Source organism: Somniosus microcephalus, chromosome 11, assembly GCF_052327205.1.
Source record: "Somniosus microcephalus isolate GS21.2 chromosome 11, FLI_Smic_1.0, whole genome shotgun sequence".
In the NCBI taxonomy this organism is placed as follows: Eukaryota; Metazoa; Chordata; class Chondrichthyes; order Squaliformes; family Somniosidae; genus Somniosus; species Somniosus microcephalus.
Window position 1 is genome coordinate 71,049,870 of NC_140997.1, and position 24,848 is coordinate 71,074,717.

Consider the following 24,848-nt stretch of genomic DNA (forward strand, 5'->3'; position numbering starts at 1 on the left):
TAATCTTTTCCTTTCTGTCTCTTTTTTCTCTCTTTTAATCAAATCTTTCTCTCTCTCTCTCTCTCTTTCTCTTTTTGTACCTGATTTGAGATTGAATTCACCCACTCTAATTCACACTTCCTTCTCCGTCCTTCCTCTGTTTATTTCTGAATCATTCAATCTGATTGTTTAAGGAGACACACAGTTGCTTACCCTGTCCACTCAGGTCCCAGGTGCCCTGTTTCCCTCGCTGCGGCGTTATCAATTCGCACTTTCAGCAACTTGTGATGCACAAAATTTAAAAACCTAAACGTACACGAACATGTCTAACTAACGGCAAATAATGTCTCCTGGTTTTTGTGCACCTCTGCACATGCCCCACTCATGTCCGTCTCTGATTGCTGCTCAGCAACCACAGCTGTTTGGTGTCCCTTCATCCTCTGAGTGTTTCCAGAGCTCACCAATGTCCCTTTCTTCTTCTACCATAAGTACACTTAAGCCCCTCGCCTCCCTCTGCCCCTCCCCCCCAGCTCCCAGACACCATCCCCAACAAATACTCAAGTCCAATCACAGACTTTACCCTCCCCATCCTCTGCCCACTACCTGCCTACTTAGATCTCAGCATCACACTTCCTCACAATTCCAGCTATTGCTCTTGGCCCGAGCAGACAGACAGCCCCTTCATTTTCACTTCCTCCTGCGTGGGTTCAACTAGCTTCCCACCATACCCCAGTATATATTAGTTGCCATTTTACTACGTATCCAGGGCTTTGAAAACTGAAGTGGGTATAAATTGAGTATATTGGTAAAGGAATCGGAGTGATAGCCCAAGACAGAGATTCAGAGACACACAGAAATGAGACGAGGCAGAGAGAGAGAGAGAGAGAGAATGATTGAAAAAACTGTCAGAGATGCAGACATCAGAATGAAAAAAATAGAGAAGCAGCGAAAAAAGGAGTGAAAGACAAACAGAAAGACAGAGTGGGGGGGACAGAAAGAATTGAAGAGTGGAAAGGACAAAGAGAAACAGTTTTTAAAAAATTGTGTCCATGGGACATAAATTGGTATTTAATATACTTCTCCTCAAACAGACATTGTGCCAGCTTCTCAACTACTTTGTGTGATTTCAATACAAAATGTGAGATAATTCTCTTTTGGCAAGAGGGAGAAAGAGGAAATGATCAACTAATTGAAAACATTTTCTACATTTCCATGGGGACCCTGAACACATGTTACCATAAGCGTTTGTTTAACAGGCCACGGCACAATTTAAACCGCAATCAAATCATTCTAATTTTCTAAACCTCTTCCGTTTATCTCTAATAATTTATAAGCTGCCTTTTGGAATAAGCTTACCTCATACTTTTAAGTAAATCATCCACATATACAGTTTAGCAACATCAGCAATTTTGTAGAAATGAAATTGGAAGGATTTGCTTTGTTTTTATTACCTTCCATTCGCTACGCTTTGTACGTCCCAATTTATTTTGCTAACAATTAATAATGCTTTATGCCACACGTGTGGGAAGAGCAGCAATGGTTTATCCTTGATTCGTGATCCATTCCTCCAACCTCTGACAGAACTACTTTGCAGCTATTGTGCAGCACCACCGACAGCTGTCAGGCCTACAAATGAATTTTGATGATTACGGAGGGCAAATGTACTGGATTTTAAAACAATCACCATAAAACGTCAAAATCTTAAACTTTAACATTACAATAGACAACTGCGCCTCAATCTCTTGCATCAAAAATATCAAGAATTGCCAAAGGAAGCAGAAAAAACTTACCTTTTGAGCTCTTATCAATTTTCAGCTTGTTTCCCCTCTTTAGAGATCGTTCTCTCTTCTTCTAGTTGCTATTTCTTTCTTTTCCTCCCATTCTGTTCCTCCTACTTCATGGGGTCTATTTTCAATTTGTCACCCAGGTGTACAAATGGCATTGCAGATCAGTGCCCACTGTAGAAACCGCCAAAGCTTCAATCAAAATGAAAATCAGGCGGTTTCTGTAACGGGCGGCCGATCAGTTTTACACCCAAGGGGCAAGTTGAAAATCATCCCGTGTCGTTGGACCTCAGTGTTATCCTTCTGGCTTCTGCGTCCATATTTCATTATTTATCACCTACTTCTCTTCCCGATTTTATTGCTGTGCTCCTGACTTTTGTCCTGCATTTCATCAATTTTGTTGCTGTACACTTGTACAGACCTCTCTTGTCGCCTGGGATGGTGGAATTCACAGGAAGATTCAACTGGCATCAAAGCCAAAGTCACATTCTAAGAACAATATCGGCAATATCACTGCACCCTAAAATCAATATAAAATTATTTCAGTTTTGTAGCTGTTGAACATTGCTTACAGTTAAACAAGAAATTCCTCTGTTTTGGAGGGGAAAGATAAACTGCTTCAATCAACTTCTATTTAATACACAAAACAAACCTTCAACAACCACTTGTGATGTTTAGTCATTGAAATAATTTCACCAATAGAATTAAAACACGTTAACAACTGAGGCCTAGAAATTCGGTGGTGTAGCGCCCATTGTTTGGGCGTTACGGGTGCCAAATTGGGACCAAAATGGCTTCCAAGCAGTGAACGCGCACTTTTAAGTGTGAGCCATGCCGGTCACCATCTTGGTGAGGGTGATAGGGTGGCCGTTAGGAGCGTATTTAGGAACGTGCATAGAAATATGGCAAGTAGGCAGATCATGATGTCAAACGCCAGCACTTCCATTTCCATCGTCGTCGCTGGAACTAAGGCCCTCTCTGGAGTTGTTTAAAGTTGGTGAGGTGACGGGGGGTGGTGCTGCAAGTGGAGAAGGCCTTGCTTCTGAGTTCAAGGGCTCTGGTCAGACCACTTGCTCCCAGTCATGGGTGCTCTAGTAGTCATCCCCCTTGGCCTGCATCACGACAGGGAGATGGAGCAGAAACAGCGACGAAGAGGACAAGCTGCTCACAGAGGGAGGTGGAGGAGGGGAAGAAGGGCTCTCAGCAGGAGGCTTTACCCACCTAGGGTCTTCCGAGAGCAATTCTCTTACCTCAACCTGAGCCAGGAGCAGTGTCTGAAGCATCTGCTCTTTACGAAGGAGGTGCTCACAGAGCTCTGCCACCTCTTGCAACCAGACCTGCAGCCTCACACCAGGGCAAGGACAGCACTGCCAGTGGCTGTGAAGGTGACCATGGTCCTGAATTACTTTGCGTAGGGATCCTTCCAGACTGGAGCAGGCGACATCTGTAACATCTCGAGTTTGCCGTCCACTGCTGCATAAGAGAGGTGACAGAAGCTTTTTATGCCAGGAGAGGGGACTTCATTGTCTTATCTCTGACCAGAGAGAAGCAGACGAACCATGCACGTGGCTTTGTCAGGACTTCCCCATGGTACAAGGCGCCATCAACTGCACGCATGTGGCTTTGTGATCACCGTATATAAATGCTGAGATGTACTGCAACTGCAAAGGTTTCTACTTGCTGAATGTGCAGTTGGTGTGCGACCATGCTCAGTACATCATGATGGTGAATGCCCAGTATCCTGGCAGCAGCCATGATGTTCTTATTTTGCGCCTGCCTGCTGTTCCCTCAGGTTTTGAGCCACCATGTCAAACCAAAGGGTGGCTACTGGGCAACAATGGCTATCCCTTGACCACCTGGCTCATGACTCCACTCCGCAACTCAACCACACATGGGTAGCATGCTTACAACAAGAGCCATGCTGCCACATGAAACATCATGGAGCAGGCTATTGGCGTCCTTAAACAATGCTTCCACTGCCTGGACCACTCTGGAGGAGCATGTATCCCGCTTCGTGGTGGTGGTCTGCTGTCTCCTCTACAACCTGGCCATCACGAGGGCACAGCCCTTGCCACCAGGGATACGGCCACCAGCTCAGGAGCAGAAGGAGGAGGAGGAAAAGGAGGAGGCAGAAGCGGAAGGAAGAATGCAACCTAGACAGCCCCTTCCTTGCAGGATATCCGGGATCGAATCATTCAGCTGCGGTTCAATTGAACATTAATCCCACACCTGACCTTCCCTCTGGTGCTGACCATCACAGCGTCATCATGCTGAAATAAAAGCCACCACAAAGCAAACTTTCAATTCAACTTTAAACATTTATACATCCAATGTTACATCAAAAATCTAACTAATCACCCTAGTGCATTCCCTTAGTGACTGTCTTGCATGTGCCTTTGCCTATCCTAGTGTTCCAATGCAGTGCTTACCCCAGTGGCTGCAGCATGGCTGGTGAAAGGCTGCTGACCTTCAGTGCGGGAGACTGCAGATGGCCTTGCAGGAGGACCTCGAGCAGCTCTGGACCTAGTAGGCCCGGCTTTGGACTGCACCACCTCAACATGGGCTGGCTGGCTGACGGGCAACAGCAAGGGCACTGGCGAAGTGGCAGTGGTGGGAGGACAAATGCTGCCATCCTGAGAGAGGACAACAGGGTCATGCTCCACTGATCCATTGCCACTCCCCAGAAATACCTCAGCAAACCTAGTAATCTGCTGGAGTACAGACTGCTGAACTGCTGTGACACCTTGCAAGCCCCTTTCCACACTGGTAAACCCAGCCATGATGGCAACAGTCTGTGCTTGCATGATTTCAGTCTGAGCTTCCACTGCAGCACTCAGACATTGGGTGGCTTGTGCTTGTGCTGCAATGGAAGCTGAGACTTCGGCCATCAGACGCTGCATCATAGTTGGGTCCACAAGTGCGCTAATGGATCTGCCCAGCCCTTCCACGCTTGAAAGGATGGGCTCCAAGCTCTGCGCAAAGCCCTGTGCAAGCTTGCCGCTGGACTCCTCCATGCTCCTTGACATTGCATTCAGGCTTTCTGGCAGGCCTGCCAATGCACCAAGCATTTCATTGTGCATACCCATCAGCATTCTTTTGTAGGCCGCCCCATCGAAGTCTTCATCTGAGTCCTGTGCAGCAGAACTCGTGTGTGACCTTGCTCTCCGGTGAGCTGGCACCTGAGCTACCCTTTCAACCTGCCCTGGCTGCAGGCCACTCGTGCCCAGTGATTCACCACGTGCAGATCCTGTGTCTAACTAGCCTCTAAAGTACGCGGTCAGTATCTGAGCTGGTGGCTGGCTGTGTGAAATCGAGTGACGGTGTTTCGTCTTCTGCTTCTGGATTCTCCTTTCCCTCTTGTTCTTTGACCATTGGCTGGGCAGGCTACAATTCTTGGGTGTCTGAAATGAGAAAGGCACAACGGTAGGGTTGTGGTGAGGGGAGGGGGAAAACAGAGGGTGCATGCTTATACCATGTGCAGTTTGTAAGTCAGAAGAGATTGTGGGATGAGGGGGAAATGGGATGTGAGAAGGAGGTTTAGTTATGAGGATACCAGCATCATGTATTCCTTCAGGCCCGCTGATGGCCATGGGCTCAGCCATGCCCCTCCCAAGAATGGCCAGCACCATCTCCTCCATGGGGGTGAGATCATGCAGGCGAGCCTGTCCCCCGCCGGTTAAGTTCTGCTGGTGCTGGTTATGCGCCACCTTTTCCTGCCAGAGAAAGGGAAATGTGTCGGTGAGTGCGGTGTATTGCGCTTGGGTGATGTGCCTGTCATGGTTGAATAGCTGACAGTGTGTTCAAGCTGTGTGATGTGGGTGTGAGGCTTGCAGCAGTGGTAAGGGTGTGAGGGTGAGGTGAAGCTATGAACGTGAGGTATGAGTTGTGTTTGGCAGAGATTGTTGGTAGGTGAGTGATGGGGGTGTGGTGCATTGAGCAGTGTGTGAGGCTAGTGGTGCAGATGGTGGGATATGGCATTTGAAGATGAATTCACTGACCTTGACCACGTGTGTAAGGTCATTAAACTTCTTCCTGCACCGGGTTCCAGGTCCTCGGGTCTACATTGCTGGCATTGACCACGTTGGCTATCTGCTCCCATTGCACTCTCGTCAGTTGCCTGGAGGGCCTCCTGGTCCCCTGTGGGAAGAGGACCACTCTTCTGGATTTGATCTCCTGGACCAACACCTCTAGTGCTGCATCAGAGAATCTTGGAGCTCTTCCTCTGGCCTGCTGAGCCATTACTCAATCTTGTTTTTCTGATAGCACCATTCGCAATCACTTCCACCACCTGTTGCAGGCAGACGGCACCTCCCCTTTAAGAAGTGCAGACTGCCTTTAAGTAGTGCAGCTTTAATTGGAGTTAGTCTTGCCCGAAATTGGGCCCCCTGCTGACGTTCAGCAACTCAGCACATGTTCAGCGCTTGGCTGAGCACTTCAATCATGTACATTAGCAAGCAGCATGAATTTTATGTGCTGACTGCAGTCCTTCAAACGGGCACGGGTTCCTATCGCATCACGATCCCTGTGCCCGTTTTCGGGGCTACTGAATTTCTAGGTTTGAATGTTTTATATTATTGAAAATGCCTCTTAATTATTTTGAGGAGTTTATTAGTACCCTTTTTTTAAACTAGATTAATACTTACAACTATTAGAATATATTAGGAAACTCAAAATATCAATTTTTTTATTTGAAAGTTTAAAAAAAAAGTTCTGATGGCTAAACAAAGGAGTCTTTTTGCGAATGGCCTTCCTACAGTCTGCAAAAAAAAAAGTAACTTAAAATAAGCAAATTTTAAACAGTACAAACTGAATAAACTCTCCCAAGCAATTCATGGTTTCGATCAGTAAAAAGAAACATTCATTTTGAAACTTTACAGTATAAATAAACATGATTAAAAATTAATTTGTACTAGAAATGAAATATTGATGGAAGGTTCTGCGTATTAAGTTAGCAGTAATCGAGGTTTAGATTTTACTTTGGAAAAAGTAAGCAGTGTAAATTACAACCAAAGCCTTTGCCAAATACACCATATGTTCTGCTGTGCTAAAAGGAAATCGAGCTGCTTCTTATTTCATTCTTTTCTATCAGCAGTACTTTCCTTCCGGCAGGACATTCTGTTTAGAACTGCTGTGAACAGCTTGGAGTCAGGAGCTGTGTTGCAAAACTTCCCACAGAATATACATTAATTTTGTGCATATAATGGTGTATTGTTTAATTAAGATAATGGTTATTGATTATTATTATTTTACAAGATTTTTCAATAAGTTTGCTGAGGATCTGTGGAAAGTCATGTGGGTCAATGTTCACGTACAGGTACATGTTTTAAATGGTTAAAAAGTCGTGCACATCTCACCAGAATTGTAATCGTTTCTTGGGTCAGCCCGTTACATAACATCACTATTAATAGTTTGAGCTGGGTGGTGGGAGCAGGAAATTGCAGAGGTGAAATTTAAAGGGAGGTGAACAATTAAAGGGATGTTTCTGTCTAGTGGGACAGAAACTCATACACTCTTTGCAAAGCTGAAAGAGCATCTCAGTCCATTGACAAACCTTGCCAAGGGTAAAGGGCGAGAGGGCTAAGAAGTGTCTGTCAAAAATGAAGGGAAAGGAGACCAAATGTGCAGCCATACGTCTGCAGGCAAGTGACACAGTCTAGACCCCTGTTTGATGACTGCTGAAGTGGAGGAAATGATTGAAGTAGACAAGATGGTTGTGAGGCGAGTTGCCCTGTATCCCATTCCATGGCACCGTCCCCATATATCCACATTTTAGTATGCCTAGAAGGAGGCAGAGACAGGTTTGAGCCTGCAGTTGATCAGTAATGTCACTGGCTGTGCCGATCAGCAATGTCACTGGCTGTGCCAGCCCTAATGCTGCAGGTATCCTATGCACTTGAATCTCTACTGGCCCAATTCTGTGAAGATAGTTCCCCATAGTCAAGACCAAATAAGTGCAACAAAGCTTGCAAATATGGTGACGTCTTGGCAGGTGCAGTCAGTCAGACTTTGCTGTGGCTTGATCAACTTCCCATGCCTTCTTTCTTACAGTATCACTGAAAGCATTCCATACTGTGATTGGAATGCTTCTGACAAATGTTCCAACATTACAGTCAATTGAGCATTCGTGCATCTTAGTGGGGCCATCAGTCCTGCTGTCTCACTTTTGTTTCGGAATTGGAGCAACTGCATGCACTAATTATCTGCCAAAGCGAGCTCTGGCATCTCTGTCTGCAGATGCAGGTGTGTGGGCATTGGCAGATGGGCACAGAGCACCACTCATGCAGCCTGACCTGCCTGGTTTACACCTCCTTTTTCCAAACACTTGAACAAGGTTGAAATCCCATTGGGAAACACAGTGGTGCCAGTAATTGTGTTGGGAGGCCAGATCAATTACACTAATAGGTTCTCAATAAGCTGTTGTGTCTAAGTGCCTACAGAAAGAAAAAGAAAAATAGTGCCTTAACTGTCAAATGAATCTTCTTACTGGACTTTTTAAGGTACTGCCATATACAGCAGAACCCCTAGCAACCCCAGACGCCTATTATAGATGCATAGGATTTTTACTTGGGGCTGGCCCAAGTGATAGCTGGAACATGATGCTGGAGGTGTATTTACATCACTTCCACATCATTATAATATTATGAAACTCCTGCCAACAAGCCCACTGGAAATGTCAATCCTGCACAGGAGAGTCTCGACATTCAGGATCGCCACCTGTTTTTCCCATGCTATTAAGTCCCATGATGGTAATTACAGGAAAATCAGCCCAGAGTCCACAGATGATTGTGTATTTCATAAGACTGGAGCAAATTGTTGAATTAGAATCGAATCATAGAATGGTTACAGCACAGAAGGAGGCCATTCGGCCCGTCGAGCCTGTGCCGGCTCTCTGCAAGAGCACTTCAGCTAGTCCCACTCCGCCGCCCTTTCCTCGTAAAATTATTCTAGATTGGATTATTTTCTTTGGTTAGCCTTGATTGGTCTAATCATTTTCAGAAAAGTTCGAACCCTTTGTTTGTAATAGACTAGTTTGTGTAATCTGTAAGAAAGTTTAAAAATACATGAAACTCTACTGATTGTAACTAATATCTGATTTTTATTCTTTTGCATCTTTTCCTGCCAAGTAAGTATTAATGCAGTGTTAAAACCTCTTCTATTGTTAATGTGTAGTGACCAGTAAATCTCTTAGGGTTTAATAGCAGTGGAAAATCTATTTTATAATAAAATGAAGCAAAGGATAGATATATTATTGTATGTTTTGTTGATCTTATGCCTGTATGAACGAAAAATTGAGACAGTTGCACATAACTCGAAATCCCACATTTTAAACATTGGCCCCAATTTGCAAAATTTTTGGAGATCTATTAAAGTGCAGTTTTTTCAACTTGCCTGAAAATTACCATGCAAATTGCTGAATTCTTACCTAAAAATTTTGTAAGTAGCTTTTATGGATAAATTACTGAACTACAAGAACTTTGCAAATTAGCATGATTGTCAAGGTTAAAGACATAGGGCTAGATTTTCAGTATAGACAGTTTTGGGGCGCTAACCTTAGCGCCCGCCCGAAGTTAGCGCCCGCCCCAAAGTAGCGCCCCGTTGCCGGAAATTCAGTGGCTTCGCCCTAAGTGGTTGGTGGAGCGCTAAAAGAGGCGTTCCACTACTATCTTTAGGCGCTAAGCCGGCGGTGCAGAGCGCAGCGCCCGAGCTCGGGCGCAGCGCACGGCAGACACTCTGGTGCCAGTGAGCTCTTAAAGGGGAAGGGTGCATGTGTTTTTGGAGGAGGAGGAGGAGGAGGAGGAGGAGGTGGTGGTGGTCGGAAACATAAATACACCGTTCACCACAACACACTGGATCCTTCCACACAACACATGCAGACTGCCGTTTATAGTGCAGGAGGAGTGCCCTTTAATTTGCGCTGCCCAGGGTGTGTTGCGTTCCATTTTACAAACGCTCTGGACGCCAGCCGCAGAATGGGGCGGTCCGACTGAAGTTTGGATTCGGGGCGGCCAAAGGGCGTTGCACGAGGATGTGACGTCATTTTCTGCGCGCGCATCCGGGCGGCCGCTAAACTTTGCGCCGGCGCTAACGGGCAACTTAATTTGGGGCGGGGCGCAAACTGCGCTGCGCCCGGGCGCTACACGAATAGCGCCCGAAAATCACTTCTCTTAAGGCGCTAACTGCTGGCGCAAGCAACTGAAAATCTAGCCCATATTGCCTGCATTCTAGGATCAGGAATCCCACATAGGACAGCTGTCACTTATTTTCTGATTGATGGAAATTAATAACGCCAGACAGGAACAATTTTTAAAAATTTAACTAAGAATTCTAGAATTCTACATGTGATGCATCTAGATCTCCCTACCCACCCCAAGGTTCTCCGCTCTGAGGGAAAGCTCCCGAGTGTCTATTGATCCCTTTCTGCAGCAGAACACCAGGTACAATCAGCAGCCTAGGTTGAGTTGCCTTCGCGTTTTCTCCTTCCTTGAGGATAGTGGCCGGAATTTTCCGGGGGATCAGCGGGTGGGATCAGTGGTGGGTCAGGTGGGAAAGTGGGGGGGGGGGTGGTTTAGAGCGGTTCCGGACCCTGCTGTCAACCCGCCGCCACGCTCCTTTCCCATTGTCGGGTCTGTCAGCGCTGAGCAGACCCGACAGGCAGTGGCGAGGGACCCAATTAATCTCATTAACATCGAGTTAACAGATGATTACCAGGCTTTTTTTAATTACCTTTTCACTTTTTAACTTCATGGCCACGGGAACCATGCAGTTCGGGGACCACAGCTGTAGATAAGGGAGAACCAGTGGATGTGGTGTATCTGGGCTTTCAGAAGGCCTTCGATAAGGTCCCGCAAAAGAGATTAGCGTGTAAAGTTAAGGCACATGGGATTGGGGGCAAGGTATTGACTTGGATAGAGAACTGGTTGGCAGACAGAAAGCAAAGAGTTGGAATAAACGGGTCTTTTTCCGAATGGCAGGCAGTGACTAGTGGGGTACCGCAGGGATCAGTCCTTGGACCCCAGCTATTCACAAGATATATAAATGATCTGGACAAGGGAACTAGATGTAATTTCTCCAAATTTGCAGACGACACAAAGCTGGGTGGGCGTGTGTGCTGTGAGGAGGATGTCGAGAAACTCCAGGATGATTTGGACAGGTTGGGTGATTGGGCAGAAACATGGCAGATGCAATATAACGTGGATAAATGTGAGGTTATCCACTTTGGTGGCAAAAACAGGAAGGCAGATTATTATCTAAATGGCAATAGATTGGGAGAAGGGGAAGTGCAACGAGACCTGGGTGTCCTTGTGCACCAGTCACTGAAGGTAAGCATGCAGGTGCAGCAGGCGGTTAAGAAGGCAAATGGTATGCTGGCCTTCGTAGCGAGAGGGTTTGAGTACAGGAACAAGGATGTCTTGCTGCAGTTGTACAGGGCCTTGGTGAGACCACATCTTGAGTATTGTGTGCAGTTTTGGTCGCCTTATCTGAGGAAGGATGTTCTTGCCATGGAAGGAGTTCAGCGAAGATTCACCAGGCTGATACCTGGGATGGCAGGAATGACGTATGAGGAGAGATTGGGTCAATTGGACTTGTACTCGCTGGAGTTTAGAAGAATGAGAGGTGATCTCATTGAAACTTATAAAATTCTGACAGGAGTGGACAGACTAGATGCAGGAAGGATGTTCCCAATGGTCGGGGAGTCCAGAACCAGGGGACACAGTCTAAGGGTAAAGGATAGGCCATTTAGGATGAAAATTAGGAGGAATTTCTTCACCCAGAGAGTGGTGAACCTGTGGAACTATCTACCACAGAAGGCGGTGGAGGCCAGTTCATTAAATATATTCAAGAAGGAGCTGGATATATTTCTTAAGGCTAAAGAGATCAAGGGGTATGGGGAGAAAGCAGGGACCGGGTACTGATTTTGGATGATCAGCCATGATCGCATTGAATGGACGAGCAGGCTTGAGGGGCCGAATGGCCTACTCCTGCTCCTATCTTCTATGTTTCTGTCAACCTGAGGTGGGAGTTCAGTGGCCATCGGTCCAGCTGATTACTTGACAGCAGCAAATGCACAGTAAAAGCTCCCCCCTGACAGATCATCACTTTCCTCAGCCACAAGCTGTTTCTCAGTCTATTTCCAGCACAGATTTTGCAGGCTTTCCACTTTCCACTCTCCATCCACTCTCACCTCATTGGAAGAGCCTCTCTCACCTTTGACAGAATGCTTCTGTCATCTCTACTTCACCTGACATCTATTCCATCAACATGGGTGCCCTTTATACTGTCTCACCTTGGTCCTCAGAATCTGACCACGATCAGCCCCAACACCAGCAGCACCAACAACAACACCAACCTTCTCCGCAATCAGCCGATGCTGCACAGGACAGAGGGCATCAGCACCCGAGCACATTGCTGCCCGGAAGGTCAGGGATGGCCTTACCATGGCCAGATTTACTTCACTTGATGCTGTACACCCTGGCTGCCACATGATGCGCCAGGTTGGCACCACTCCACAACAACACCATAAAGCATTCCTACAATGCTCAAACCATTCCTTTCACACTCATCGCCATTGCAGGGGGTACTCCATTCACTGCAACTCACGAAGCCACTTTCAAAGGTGCACACAGATCTGTCCAAGAATGCAAAATGTTGAAAATAAAGATTTCAATGTTTGACAGAACACTAATACAAACTTTACATAAACATTGGATAAAAACACCCAAGTAGCTACCCTTGTGTGTTGTTAGTTGGTATGATTGCACTAGGATGAGGGTGAGTGTGATGGGTGGCGAGTGAGATGGGGAAGTGATAATGTCGATAGAGAGGGATGGTTTGAGGTGCAAGGTAGGTTGGTGTAAGTAAGGATGTGCAGGAGTAGGGTAAGGAAGGCAGAGTGATGGGGATGTGATGAGCGGCATAGCAGGATGAGGTTGAGTGTGGCTTTGTGCTAACATTTTGTGATCTGCTGAGATCATTGAAAGGTTTGCGCCACTGCACCCAGGTCTTCCTGACCACATCCCTGCTTGTGCCCTCCTCTGCAATATGCAACCAGGCAGTTTAGGTCTTCTGGGGAGGTCCCTTCCGCCCATGGGAAGGGAAGAGGACCTTCCTGCTTGCTGTGACTCCCTCCATAAGCATATGGAGGGAGTCATGGGAGAACGTGGGTGCAGCTGTGCACCTCTAAGCAGTCATTGTCAGTGTTTGCAGCACCTCAATGCTGTAGAACTATGACAGCACAATTGTCAAGATAAATTTGGACATGGTCCCTTTAAGGAAACCAGCTGATGATGCGTCATGAATGACATCACCAGACCCGCTTCCACTAATTGACCCGGGAAACGTGCTGGGCAGGCTTAACAAGCCCTATCAACGGAAAGCCATTTCACAGAGCAGGATGGAGCCAGCAGCGGGGCCGCGACCCGCCACCGACATCGTCTGCCACGGACTCGCTGAAGTCAGCAAAATTGTGGCCAGTGTCTCTGTTTGGGGTCTCCCCATGACGGAAACATCTCGAACTCACTTATTATTATGGATGTGGTAACAGGGCACTTAGAAAATAATAATAGGATTGGGCAGAGTCAACACGGATTTATGAAAGGGAAATCATGTTTGACCAAACTGTTAGAATTTTTTGACGTTGTAACTAGCAGAATAGATGAGGGGGAACCAGTGGATGTGGTGTATTGGATTTTCAGAAGGCATTCGATAAGGTGCCAAACAAGAGGTTATTAAACAAAATTAGGGCTCATGGGATTGGGGGTAATATACTAGCATGGATTGAGGATTGGTTAACGGACAGAAAACAGAGAGTGAGAATAAACAGGTCATTTTTGGGTTGGCAGGCTGTAACTAGTCGGGTACCGCAAGGATCAATGCTTGGGCCTCAGCTATTCACAATCTATATCAATGATTTGGCTGAGGGAACCAAATGTAATATATCCAAGATTGCTGATGATACAAAGCAACGTGGGAATGTAAGTTGTAAGGAGGATGCAAAGAGGCTTCATGGGGATATAGACAGGCTAAGTGAGTGGGCAAGAATATGGCAAATGGAATATAATGTGGAGAAATGTGAAGTTATCTACTTTGGTAGGAAAAATAAAAAAGCAGAGTATTTTTTAAATAGTGAGAGATTGGGAAATGTTGGTGTTCAGAGGGACCTGGGTGTCCTTGTACACAAATCACTGGAAGTTAACATGCAGATACAGCAAGCAATTAGGAAAGCAAATGGTATGTTGGCCTTTATTACAAGAGGATTTGAGCATAAGAGTAAAGATGTCTTACTGCAATTATATAGGGCCCCGGTGAGGCCACACCTGGAATATTGTATGCAGTTTTGGTCTCCTTACCTAAGGAAGGATATACTTGCCTTAGAGGGAATGCAACGAAGGTTCACCAGACTGATTCCTGGGATGGGAGGGATTGTCCTATGAGGAGAGATTGAGTAGATTGGGCCTATATTCTCTGGAGTTTAGAAGAATGAGGAGTGATCTCATTGAAACACAACATTCTTACAGGGCTTAACAGGGTAGATGCTGGGAGGATGTTTCCTCTGGCTGGGGAGTCTAGAACCAGGGGTCACAGTCTCAGAATAAGGGGTCGGCCATTTAGGACTGAGATGAGGACAAATTTCTTCACTCAGAGGGTGGTGAATCTTTGGAATTCTCTACCCCAGAGGGCTGTGGAGGCTCAGTCGTTGAGCATATTCAAGACAGAGATTGATAGATTTTTGAATATTAAGGAAATTAAGGAATATGGGGATAGTGCAGGAAAGTGGAGATGAGGTAGAAGATCAGCCATGATCTTATTGAATGGCGGAGCAGGCTCGAGGGGTCGAATGGTCTACTCCTGCTCCTATTTCTTATGTTCTTATGTGTAGTTCTAAAAACAATAACTTACTGGCAACCCCAAATCACCCACTAGAATCATATTAAACTTGAAAGAGTTTGGCTTGTGTTCATGTAGGTAGAAGTAGATTTTAAAAATCAAGATGAGGAAAAGAAGGGAAGAGTTTCCCTTTCTGCACTCGTCTGTGATGTTCCTCCCATTCACTTTAGTGGGTGGAAAATTGCGGGCTGGTGATCGTCATAGCAAAAAGTAGCAGCCGATTGATCAAGGAGATATTGGCCCAGATATTCCGATCCCTACGGGTGAGTACGCGCTGTGTACCCACCCATAGGGACATCAGAAATGCCGGTTTCAGGCATGCACTGCGCATGCGCCGAAAACCGGCATTTACGATCTGTCAAGAATGGTCTTGACAGATCCTCCGGCTGCCCTGGAGAAGGGCCTCTGCGGGCGGATAGTTCCGCGTTTTGGAGACCCTCCACCTACAGAAAACCCTTACAACTCTTACGCCTGGTAAAAGCAAGATAAGAGTTGAAAAAAAGCTAAAAATAAATTTTAAAAATTTCACTGATTTATCATTTAAAAAAACTTTTTTTTAAAAAGATGTTTATTTTTAGCCCCGTAAAAAACTTTAATTACTTTTTTCAAAAAATTTAAATTTTGTTTAAATTTATTGTAATTTCAAGTCATTTTAAAAATGTGATTTTTAAAAAATGTATTTAAAGTTTTACTATGTTTTTGGGGTGGTCTCCATTCATATATTTGACAGGTCTTCCTGTCAAGCGTATGAAGGAAGATTCCCTTCTGTGATTGGCTCCCCATGGCCCACGTGATCCCAGGGACGCTGCAAACTACATGCACCTCTGGGATACGTGGGCCCTGCACACCGGCAGTTTGGTGAGGCCCAGGAGCGGAAGCGTGTGCGTCCCGGGAGCCCTCAGTTAAGGGTGTAGATGTTTCCAGATCACAGGCCTCCGCCCGCGGGAGGCCTACAATCGGAAAATATGGGCCAATGTGAGCTAATGGTTCAGTATACTTAGAGAGTGAAAACAGGTGCATCTTAATTCCATCAAATCAACTAATAACATAATTGTGTAGTGGAATTAATTGGATTGTTGTTGATAGCAAATAAACTGTTTTGTATTGGTTTTTTTTTACAGAAAGAATAGTGCATTCTACAAAAGAGAGGTAAGAGCATAAATGGAATGTCCTATTTTTTCCAAATATCGGGCATTTTTAATTCAGACAAAAATGGTACTAGTACAGTAATTTAGTGTCATTGATTGAACTAAAAAAGTGCTACTTAGCATAAGTTCTTCATTCACTGTTGGAATACAATAATGTAAAATGAAAAATATTGGCTCCCTGATTGTGTATCCGATTAAGTTATATGCATGCCAAGGATCGGTACAGCCGACCTTTTACCCCCTAGAGTTAATACATTTGTACAGTACAGTCACTTTGAGGATATGGACACCTCTTGGCAGATTTTGTTGTACCGCTGCACTGATGAGGGTCCGGCAGGCAGAAACGTCATGGATCAGGTAGTAGGCCCCAGCATTAGGCTCACCACTAACAAGGAAAGGAAACCAGGTGGATGTGAAGTGAGTAGGCCACTGCCTCAGGCCCAAAATTAGAATTGGGCACCTGCAAATGGGGAGGAGGTTACCAGGTACCCTAAAGATCAGGTGGAAAACCCAAAAATCAAATTATAACACACAACAAAAATGGTAAAACAAAACTAAATTTGGGTGAAAAAACAAAATGGCTATCAGACCTGGATGACTCACATTCCAGTGTGACTAACATCAAGAACCCTGCGGTTATAGTCTGTCAGGCAAGGCTTTTCTCATTCTAAAATGTTGACCTGCTGACGCAAGGTTTTCCCATAATGTCCTGGTGACACAAAAGGGGTGATTTTAATCCTGCCTGGCTGAAACCGGGCGGGCGGATGATTAAAATTGCCCGGGAGACTTCGCCACCAATTCCACGCTCCCTTCCCACAGTCTTCAAATTTAAACCTGCTCTCCTGAGCAGGTGGCCAGGAAACCCCCCCTGAAACCGGCGGCCTGGACACCCCCCTGAAACCGGCGGTCAGGACACCCCCCTGAAACTGGCGGTCAGGACACCCCCCTGAAACCGGCAACCTGGACACCCCCCTGAAACCGGCAACCTGGACACCCACCTGAAACCGGCGGTCAGGACACCCACCCTGAAACCGGCAACCTGGACACCCTCCCTGAAACCGGCGGTCAGGACACCCCCTGAAACTGGCAACCTGGACACCCTCCCTGAAACCTGCGGTCAGGACACCCCCTGAAACCGGCAACCTGGACACCCCCCTGAAACCGGCAACCTGGACACCCTCCCTGAAACCGGCAACCTGGACACTCTCCCTGAAACCGGCAACCTGGACACCCTCCCTGAAACCGGCAACCTGGACACCCCCCTGAAACCGGCAACCTGGACACCCCCCTGAAACCGGCAACCTGGACACCCTCCCTGAAACCGGCAACCTGGACACTCTCCCTGAAACCGGCAACCTGGACACCCTCCCTGAAACCGGCAACCTGGACACCCTCCCTGAAACCGGCAACCTGGACACCCCGTCTGAAACCGGCAACCTGGACACCCTCCCTGAAACCGGCGGTCAGGACACCCTCCCTGAAACCGGCGGTCAGGACACCCCCCTGAAACTGGCGGTCAGGACACCCCCCTGAAACCGGCAACCTGGACACCCCCCTGAAACCGGCAACCTGGACACCCACCTGAAACCGGCGGTCAGGACACCCACCCTGAAACCGGCAACCTGGACACCCTCCCTGAAACCGGCGGTCAGGACACCCCCTGAAACTGGCAACCTGGACACCCTCCCTGAAACCTGCGGTCAGGACACCCCCTGAAACCGGCAACCTGGACACCCCCCTGAAACCGGCAACCTGGACACCCTCCCTGAAACCGGCAACCTGGATAATCTCCCTGAAACCGGCAACCTGGACACCCTCCCTGAAACCGGCAACCTGGACACCCCGTCTGAAACCGGCAACCTGGACACCCTCCCTGAAACCGGCGGTCAGGACACCCTCCTGAAACTGGCAACCTGGACACCCTCCCTGAAACCGGCAACCTGGACACCCTCCCTGAAACTGGGGGCCAGGACACACTCCTGAAACCGGCGGGGTTTGTCTTTAAAAATGTGGATCGGGCTCTGATAATGACACCAGGACCCAAATGCAATTTTATCCAGTGGCCTGAACGGGGAACTCACTGTGGCTTTTCTGACAGGTGAAGCTAACGGGAGGAAGATTCAGGGCCAGAAGAGTCCCAAAGAGTTAAGTTTTTTAAAACTTTTATTTTTTTTACTTTCCTTGTGGAGCCAAAAGAAGCAGGATTCCCCCTTCCCAATGCCGAAACCCATTCAAAACCGCCTTCCCACAACTTACCTTGGAGCTGGGGACCATTCCTTTGGTTGCAGCCCGTGGCCTCCTGTTGCTCGACATTCTGCTCCCGCCGGTCAGCCAGCTGCCACTTCCTGCCGGCTGTGGACAGGCAACTGACTGGAGACATGCAAATGAGGCCCGGGTCTTAACATCAGCCAAGCCTCACGGTTCTGAGGTCAGTAGGGTTTGCCACTTGCTTCCACCCAATTCCCGCTCCAAGTTAAAATTGGAGCTGATTCAAGTGTGATTCAACAATCATGCTACAGAAAGTAAGGTTAATGTGGAGAGCAAGTATATGCAAGAATTTTAATATAATACTGGCAGATCTCTCAAAGCTTAGTTCCGAGTGAGTCAAAAGATACGCTGAAGTTTGACAGCAGGAGGAAGTAAGTGTGGCACTTTATTGTGCTCTTTATGCAAGATTTATGTATGTACACACACACATCTGAACTTGGACATAAAGGGATGGATATCAAAGTTTGCTGATGATATCAAACTGGACAGAGTAGCAAATTGCTAGTAAAACAAAAGACTACAGGAAAACATAAATGGGCATAAATCAGTAATGAATCCTTTTGAAGATGGTGGAATATTGATTTTTGTGACAAAACGTGGTATTTCATGTGATAGATTTTTTTTAAGTTTAGTGAAACGCTTCTGAACAGAGTGATGCAGTGGAATTATGAAGTGGGGTTTGCACTTTGCAAATTGAGGTCTTCAAGTTATTTAAGTCTGCTAGAATCATAGAGGAATCATAGGCCAGAACTTTCCTTCCCTTGGCGGGTCCGATGTGGCCGGTGTCAGTGGCGGGTCTCGACCCTGCTGCTGGCTCCATCCCGCTGTACAAAATGAACTTGCCTTAATGGGGCCTATTAAGTCTGCCCAGCACGTTACCCGGTCCAATTAGATGGATCGGGTCTGGTGACGTCGTTCATGATGCGTTTTCAGCCGGGATCCTTAAAGGGACCATGGCCACATTAAATTTTAAGTTCAACCTAACATAGTGGGTGTTGAATCTTTACTGTACAATAATATAATAAAAGTTACATATGAGTGACAAAGAAATATTTAAATAAAATTATCATTAAGTAATATGACTCCATCTACAAATACGATCAAGAACATGATTAAAAAAGTACATTAATTGTGAAGTTATTTGTGCTTTAGTCACAAATCTATAGGGGGAAAAATTTAGTTGGTTATGCCTCCCGTTAGCGCCTTAAGAGGGCGCTAATGGGGCGCAAAGCAACAAGCGCCCAGGCACGGCGATTTTTGCGCCGCTGGTGAAATTAACCAGACATTCTGCGGCGGCGCTAAACAATACCGGCCGATCTCCTGCGCACGCAGATCTTGACGTCACTCGAGAGTGCAACGCCCTTGTGACACCCCGGGAGGAAATTGAGTGGCGCCCCCCTCCTTTCCGCCTGGCGCAACCAAGGACAGGTAGACTGGAACGCTTCCCAGTCGCTGTGGGGCTGGGGGGGGCGCTATTTAAAGGGGGCCTCTTCCTGGCATTTGTGTGGTAGCCATTTTTGCACCACTCATTCTGAGAGAGAGAGAGAGATTTTGAGAGAGACAAAGAGAGAAAGAGAGACTTCTGCATTGAGTCAATGCTGTCTGAGGTAGTTTTGGCTTCTAACCATAACTTTGCAATTACTTTGGTTTTTGATCTTCATAACTTTGATTGCCCAGACACTATGGGGGTTGCAATGGATGGGGACGTCATCCGTCTCCATCACATTCGGAGGGCACAGAGACGCAGAGAGAGAGTGGCAATCATGGCCAGACGGAGGAGGGCCAACAGGCCTCTGTACAGGAGACCTTACCCTCCCAGGGATTTTTGCCAACAGTTCTCCTACATTAATATGTCTGAGGAGCAGTGCTTCAGCAAGGAGGTGGTCACTGAGCTCTGCCATCTGCTTCAGCCAGATCTGCAGCCTCAACTGAGGAGCGGGACGTCTCTGTCGGTGGCAGTGAAGATAACAGTGGCTCTCAACTTTTATGCCACCGGCTCATTTCAATCAGCTACTGGGGACATCGCCAATATCTCCCAGTTCGCGGTGCATTGCTGCATCCGTCAGGTCACAAATGCCCTCTTTAAAAGGAGACGAGAGTACATCGCTTTCCCCATGACCCCGGACAAGCAGCAAGAATGCGCAAAGGGCTTTGCGATGATAGCGAGCTTTCCCATGGTGCAGGGCGCCATTGACTGCACGCATGTGGCTTTGCATGCGCCGCATGAGAATGCCGAGGATTTCCGCAACCAAAAGGGCTTCCATTCCTTAAACGTTCAGTTGGTCTGTGACCACAGACAGCTGTTACTCGCTGTCAATTCCCACTTTCCTGGCAGCAGCCACGATGCCTTCATCCTGCGTCAGACTTCTGTGGCAGACCTTTTCCAGGCACCGCATCACCCAGGTGGTTGGCTTCTCGGGGACAAGGGATATCCTCTGTGCACCTGGCTGATGACACCACTCCGTACGCCCAACACCCCTACTGAGCTGCGAAAGAACGAGAGTCATCAAGCTACCAGGAACATCGTTGAGCACACAATCGGCGTGCTCAAGCAATGGTTCCGCTGTCTGGACCATTCTGGAGGAGCCCTTCAGTACTTGCCTGAGCGAGTCTCCCACTTCGTTGTGTGCTGCATAACTTTGCAATCCTCAGGACCCAGCCAATGCCACCAGGCATTGGAGCACCACCAAAGGAGGAGGAGGAGGAAGATGAGGAGGATGATCATCAGCAGCACCAAGGCGGGAGGGAGGCACACAATGTACAAAGTGGAAGGGCCATCCGTCAAAGGCTCATAGCAAGTCGCTTCTAGGCCCCTTCTGAGGAAATGGCTTCTGCCATTCAAACAACCTGAATGAAACCATCCCGCAACCCCTAAGCCGGTCAAGGCAACAATGATTGCAAAGACCAAACATGTACATTTTGAATACAGAAACTTATTTATTTTACAAACTCTGTGTCTCATTTCCACATGACAAACTAATAGAAAGAAACACAAAAAAAAAGTCATTAATGTGGTGTATGTGCCTTTAAGAGCCCCTGTACTGTAATGCCGGTAATGGCCACTCGGGCTATATAAGCCTGTATAGTGTCTGGTATCTGTTAGTTCACCTCCAGACTTTGTTCAGTAAACACCTGTGAAACCAACTCCTGCATTCCATGTCTCCATTAACACACGGATACAACAGTGGCGACGAATTGGAAACAGACTTACCTGCAATTCGGCAGCACCTCAAGGAGATCGATTCCTCAGACAAAAGTCGAAGAAAAACAAGAAAGAAAAAAAAAAAACTGTGGTTTCACCAGCTAGCCGAGCTGGTGGCAGGTACTGCAATAATCCTTCCTGGGCGGCGGTCTGGTGCTCCATCGGGTGGCTCTGCAGCGGGGCTGAGCAGCGAAGGCGGAGGCAAGCAGAGACAGAGGGTGGAGCACTCGGGAGACGGCCGGTGCTGCAAAGCAGGTCGGCGTTCGGACCAAGCAGAGGGAGGGAAAAGTCCCAGAGAGTCCGGCGGGAACGAGTCTCCACCTATTTAAAAAAAAAAAAAAAATACCCGTGTAAATAAAAACTGCGGAGAACAGCGTTGTCAGCAGCGGCAGCGGCGGGAAAGCACGGGAGGCGCCATTTTTTTTTTCTGCGGGGAAGAAAGGAAAGCGCGGGAGGCGCCATTTTTTTTTCAGGATGCCTAAGACTGGCAATATTATTGCTTTTGATAGCGATATAGAGGATTGGACCACATATGTGGAAAGAGTGGAGGTATATTGCACAGCAAATGAAATAGAGGATGATAAAAAGGCATCAGTACTTCTAAATCTAATGGGCGCAAGGACATACGGGCTGTTACGAAACTTAATCACTCCAGCCAAACCGAGGGACAAGAATTCTAAGGAGATTGTTGATACCCTACAGGAGCACTTAAACCCAACACCGCTGCTGATAGCGGAACGATTCAAATTCTTCAGGAGGAATCAGCACAAGAATGAAAGTAACGCTGATTACCTCACCGATTTAAGGAAGCTGTCAAAGCACTGCCAATTCGGGGCAGGACTGGCAGATTCTCTTCGAGACAAATTCGTCTGCGGTCTCCTAAGTGAAGGAACACAGAAAAGGCTACTTTCTGAGAAAGATTTGACACTGGACAAGGCTTTCAGTGTGGCTGTATCATACGAAGCAGCCGCAAGAGGAGCTGCAGAGATACAGCAAAAGCCACAGGACTTCGGCACCCATGAAATGACACAGGGTTTCGAGAGATGTTATTGCTGCGGCAGATCCACCCATGACCAGAGGGACTGCTGGTTCAAGGACAAAGCATGCAGGCACTGCGGAAAGATTGGACACATTGCACGTGTATGCCGATCTGGAAACAAAAAATCCACGCTTTGTCACACCTCCTACTTTTACTGTTGGACTATAACCTGTTGTTTTGTGACTTCTTACATTTGTCCACCCCAGTCCAACACCGGCATCTCCACACCACTCCTTCGAGGGTGATCTCCTTCCTTTGCGAAATTCCCCCCTTCCCACCCTGCAGCTCCTCCATAATGGGACCCCAGTGGCTGGAGCAAGGCTGGTGGAAGGCTGTTAATTGACACAACCTGAGACTGCAGATGCCCTTGAAGGACGGCCTGGACCAGCTCTGGGCCTGGAGGGCCCGGCTGCAGACTGCACCAACACTGCATGGGCGGCAGCAGTCTGTCCTACAGGCGGTGGCAAGTGCAGTGGAGAAGTGACAGTGGTGGCAGCAGGAATGCTGTCATCTTGAGAGAGGACAGCAACTCCCTGCTTGACCGACACACTGGCACTCCCACAGGGCAGCACTTCAGCATCCGGAGCAATCTGCTGGAGCACAGATTGCTGGCCTGCTGCGGCGCGGTGAGAGCCCCGGGGAAATGTGTCCAAACCAGCGAGGATGGCAGCAGTCAGTGCTCGCGTGGCCTCAATCTGCATCTGCATGAGAGCAGCCAGTGACTGCCTTGCAGCACTAAGCATTTGCGTGGCAGCCGCCTGTGCTACAGCGAAGTGCTCCACACTCCTTGCCAGTGATTCAATGGATTTGGGCACCCTTGCCACTGCAGCCATGAGCTCAGTGTGCCTATGCTCCGCCTGGGCACTCATTTCAGCGAGGACCCACTCCTCCTCTGCGTCCAGTGCAGTAGGACTCGATGGCATACTCTCCCTCCGGGGAGAAGTGCCCCTGAGCTTCACTACCCCCATCGCGTTGCTGCAGCCCGCTGGGTCCTGGAGCTTCACCCTCATTAGACCACTCCCCCCTGCTCCCCTCCAGGGAAGGCGTGTTCCCATTGTGAGTATGGGCTTCCTCGGGAGAGGGTGGCGCTGATGCTCCGGCTTCCTCGTCCTCCTTGCCTTCAGCTTCACTCCCACTGGCAGCTTGAGGGCCCGTCTCCTCAGCTGGTGAATCACCATCTGAAAGCAGGGAGGTACAAGAGTGGCTTTAGCATGAGGACAGGGTGGCAGCAAGGGAGGCATGAGTGCATCGATTTAGTAATTTGGATTGAAAGTGTCAAAGGCTGGTGTTATGAGGAACAAGTGGAAGGAGAGAGGACAAAAAGGTGATGACCTTACCATTGCTGTCCAGAACGGGGTCGGCGTCTCCAGTGGCGACGGGACCAATCACACGGCTTGCCACAATCCTTTGGACGCGCACCTCGAGATTGCTGAGGGGTTGCAGCTGAGGCCACCCTCCACCCGTCCGTTGCTGCTGTCTACTATTATGAGATAGCTTGGCCTGCAAGAAAAAGGATGGCGTCTGAGTAAATATACAGCCATGGTCTTGCCTGAAATGCCTCCCATAGTTGAATAGCCCTTACTGTATGCAGCCATGGTCTTGCCTGATGTGCCTCCCATAGTTGAATAGCCCTTACTGTATGCAAAGTGTGTGTTTGATGAAAGGGCCATAGGTGTTGGATGAGTGTTGGGCATTGGAGCTTTTAGGACCCTCTGGCCATAAAGTGAGCTTGAGATGGAGGGATGGAGAGGTTTTGGAAAAAAAAAGGCACTCACCTTGACGACCCGGGTCGTTGAACTTTTTCCTACATTGGAGATGGGTCCTAGGCACCATGTTGCTTGAGGAGACTCTCTGAGCCACCTCCCTCCACACTCTTCTGTATTCGCGTGGCAAAGGCCTCCTGCCACTCTCTGGGTACAGAATAGATCTTCTGTGCTCCACCGCGCCAACCAGAGCCTCCAAGGCCCACTCGCAGAAGTGCTGTGCTCGCTCCCTGGCCCTCTCCATAGTCCTTGGCTGCGAAATTTAGCCACAGGTCTGCCCAGGCCAAGATTCAAGGCTCCAATGAGCAGGGTGTGGCTGCAGAGCAAGATCAACCTTCCCCTTTAAGACCTAACCGGCGCCAGTGTGTCTGTGTTCAATCGCTAACTGACAGCACCTGCGCTGTGCCCGCCCTCTGAGGTAGCGCCTCATTCCTCGGCGTTAGTGCCTTAGAGGTGTGTAGCGCCTGATTTAGCGCTCCTATCACCTCCAGGGATGATAAAAGCCAAGTTTGCAGTCGAAGGCGATAATTAGCGGCAGGTGCTAAATTTTGTGCACGCCCGATAGCGGCGCCCCAAACAGGGCGATACTGAATTTCTCCCCCAGAGACTTTTGGATCAGTAACTGGTACAAATAAAAGATGTGTGTGTATAGGTAATACAGAAATTAAGCAGATTTTAAATGTAATTGTAAAGGGGTAGATTTACAATCTTATGCAAGTTCAGCAGAAGAGCTGCGGAATCCCTGACAAACAGTGGAAGTGGTGCTTACAATGTGTTTCT

At 47.8% G+C, this 24,848-nt stretch overlaps 1 protein-coding gene across 1 annotated transcript in view; it reads left to right on the top strand.

The window, feature by feature from the left end:
* rgs11 (regulator of G protein signaling 11) overlaps positions 1-24,848 on the top strand; it is a 270,546-nt gene that overhangs the window by 171,734 nt on the left and 73,964 nt on the right. Inside the window, 1 exon segment of the mRNA XM_086000849.1 lies at positions 15,774-15,797. Within this exon segment, the coding sequence (XP_085856975.1) occupies positions 15,774-15,797 (24 nt within the window).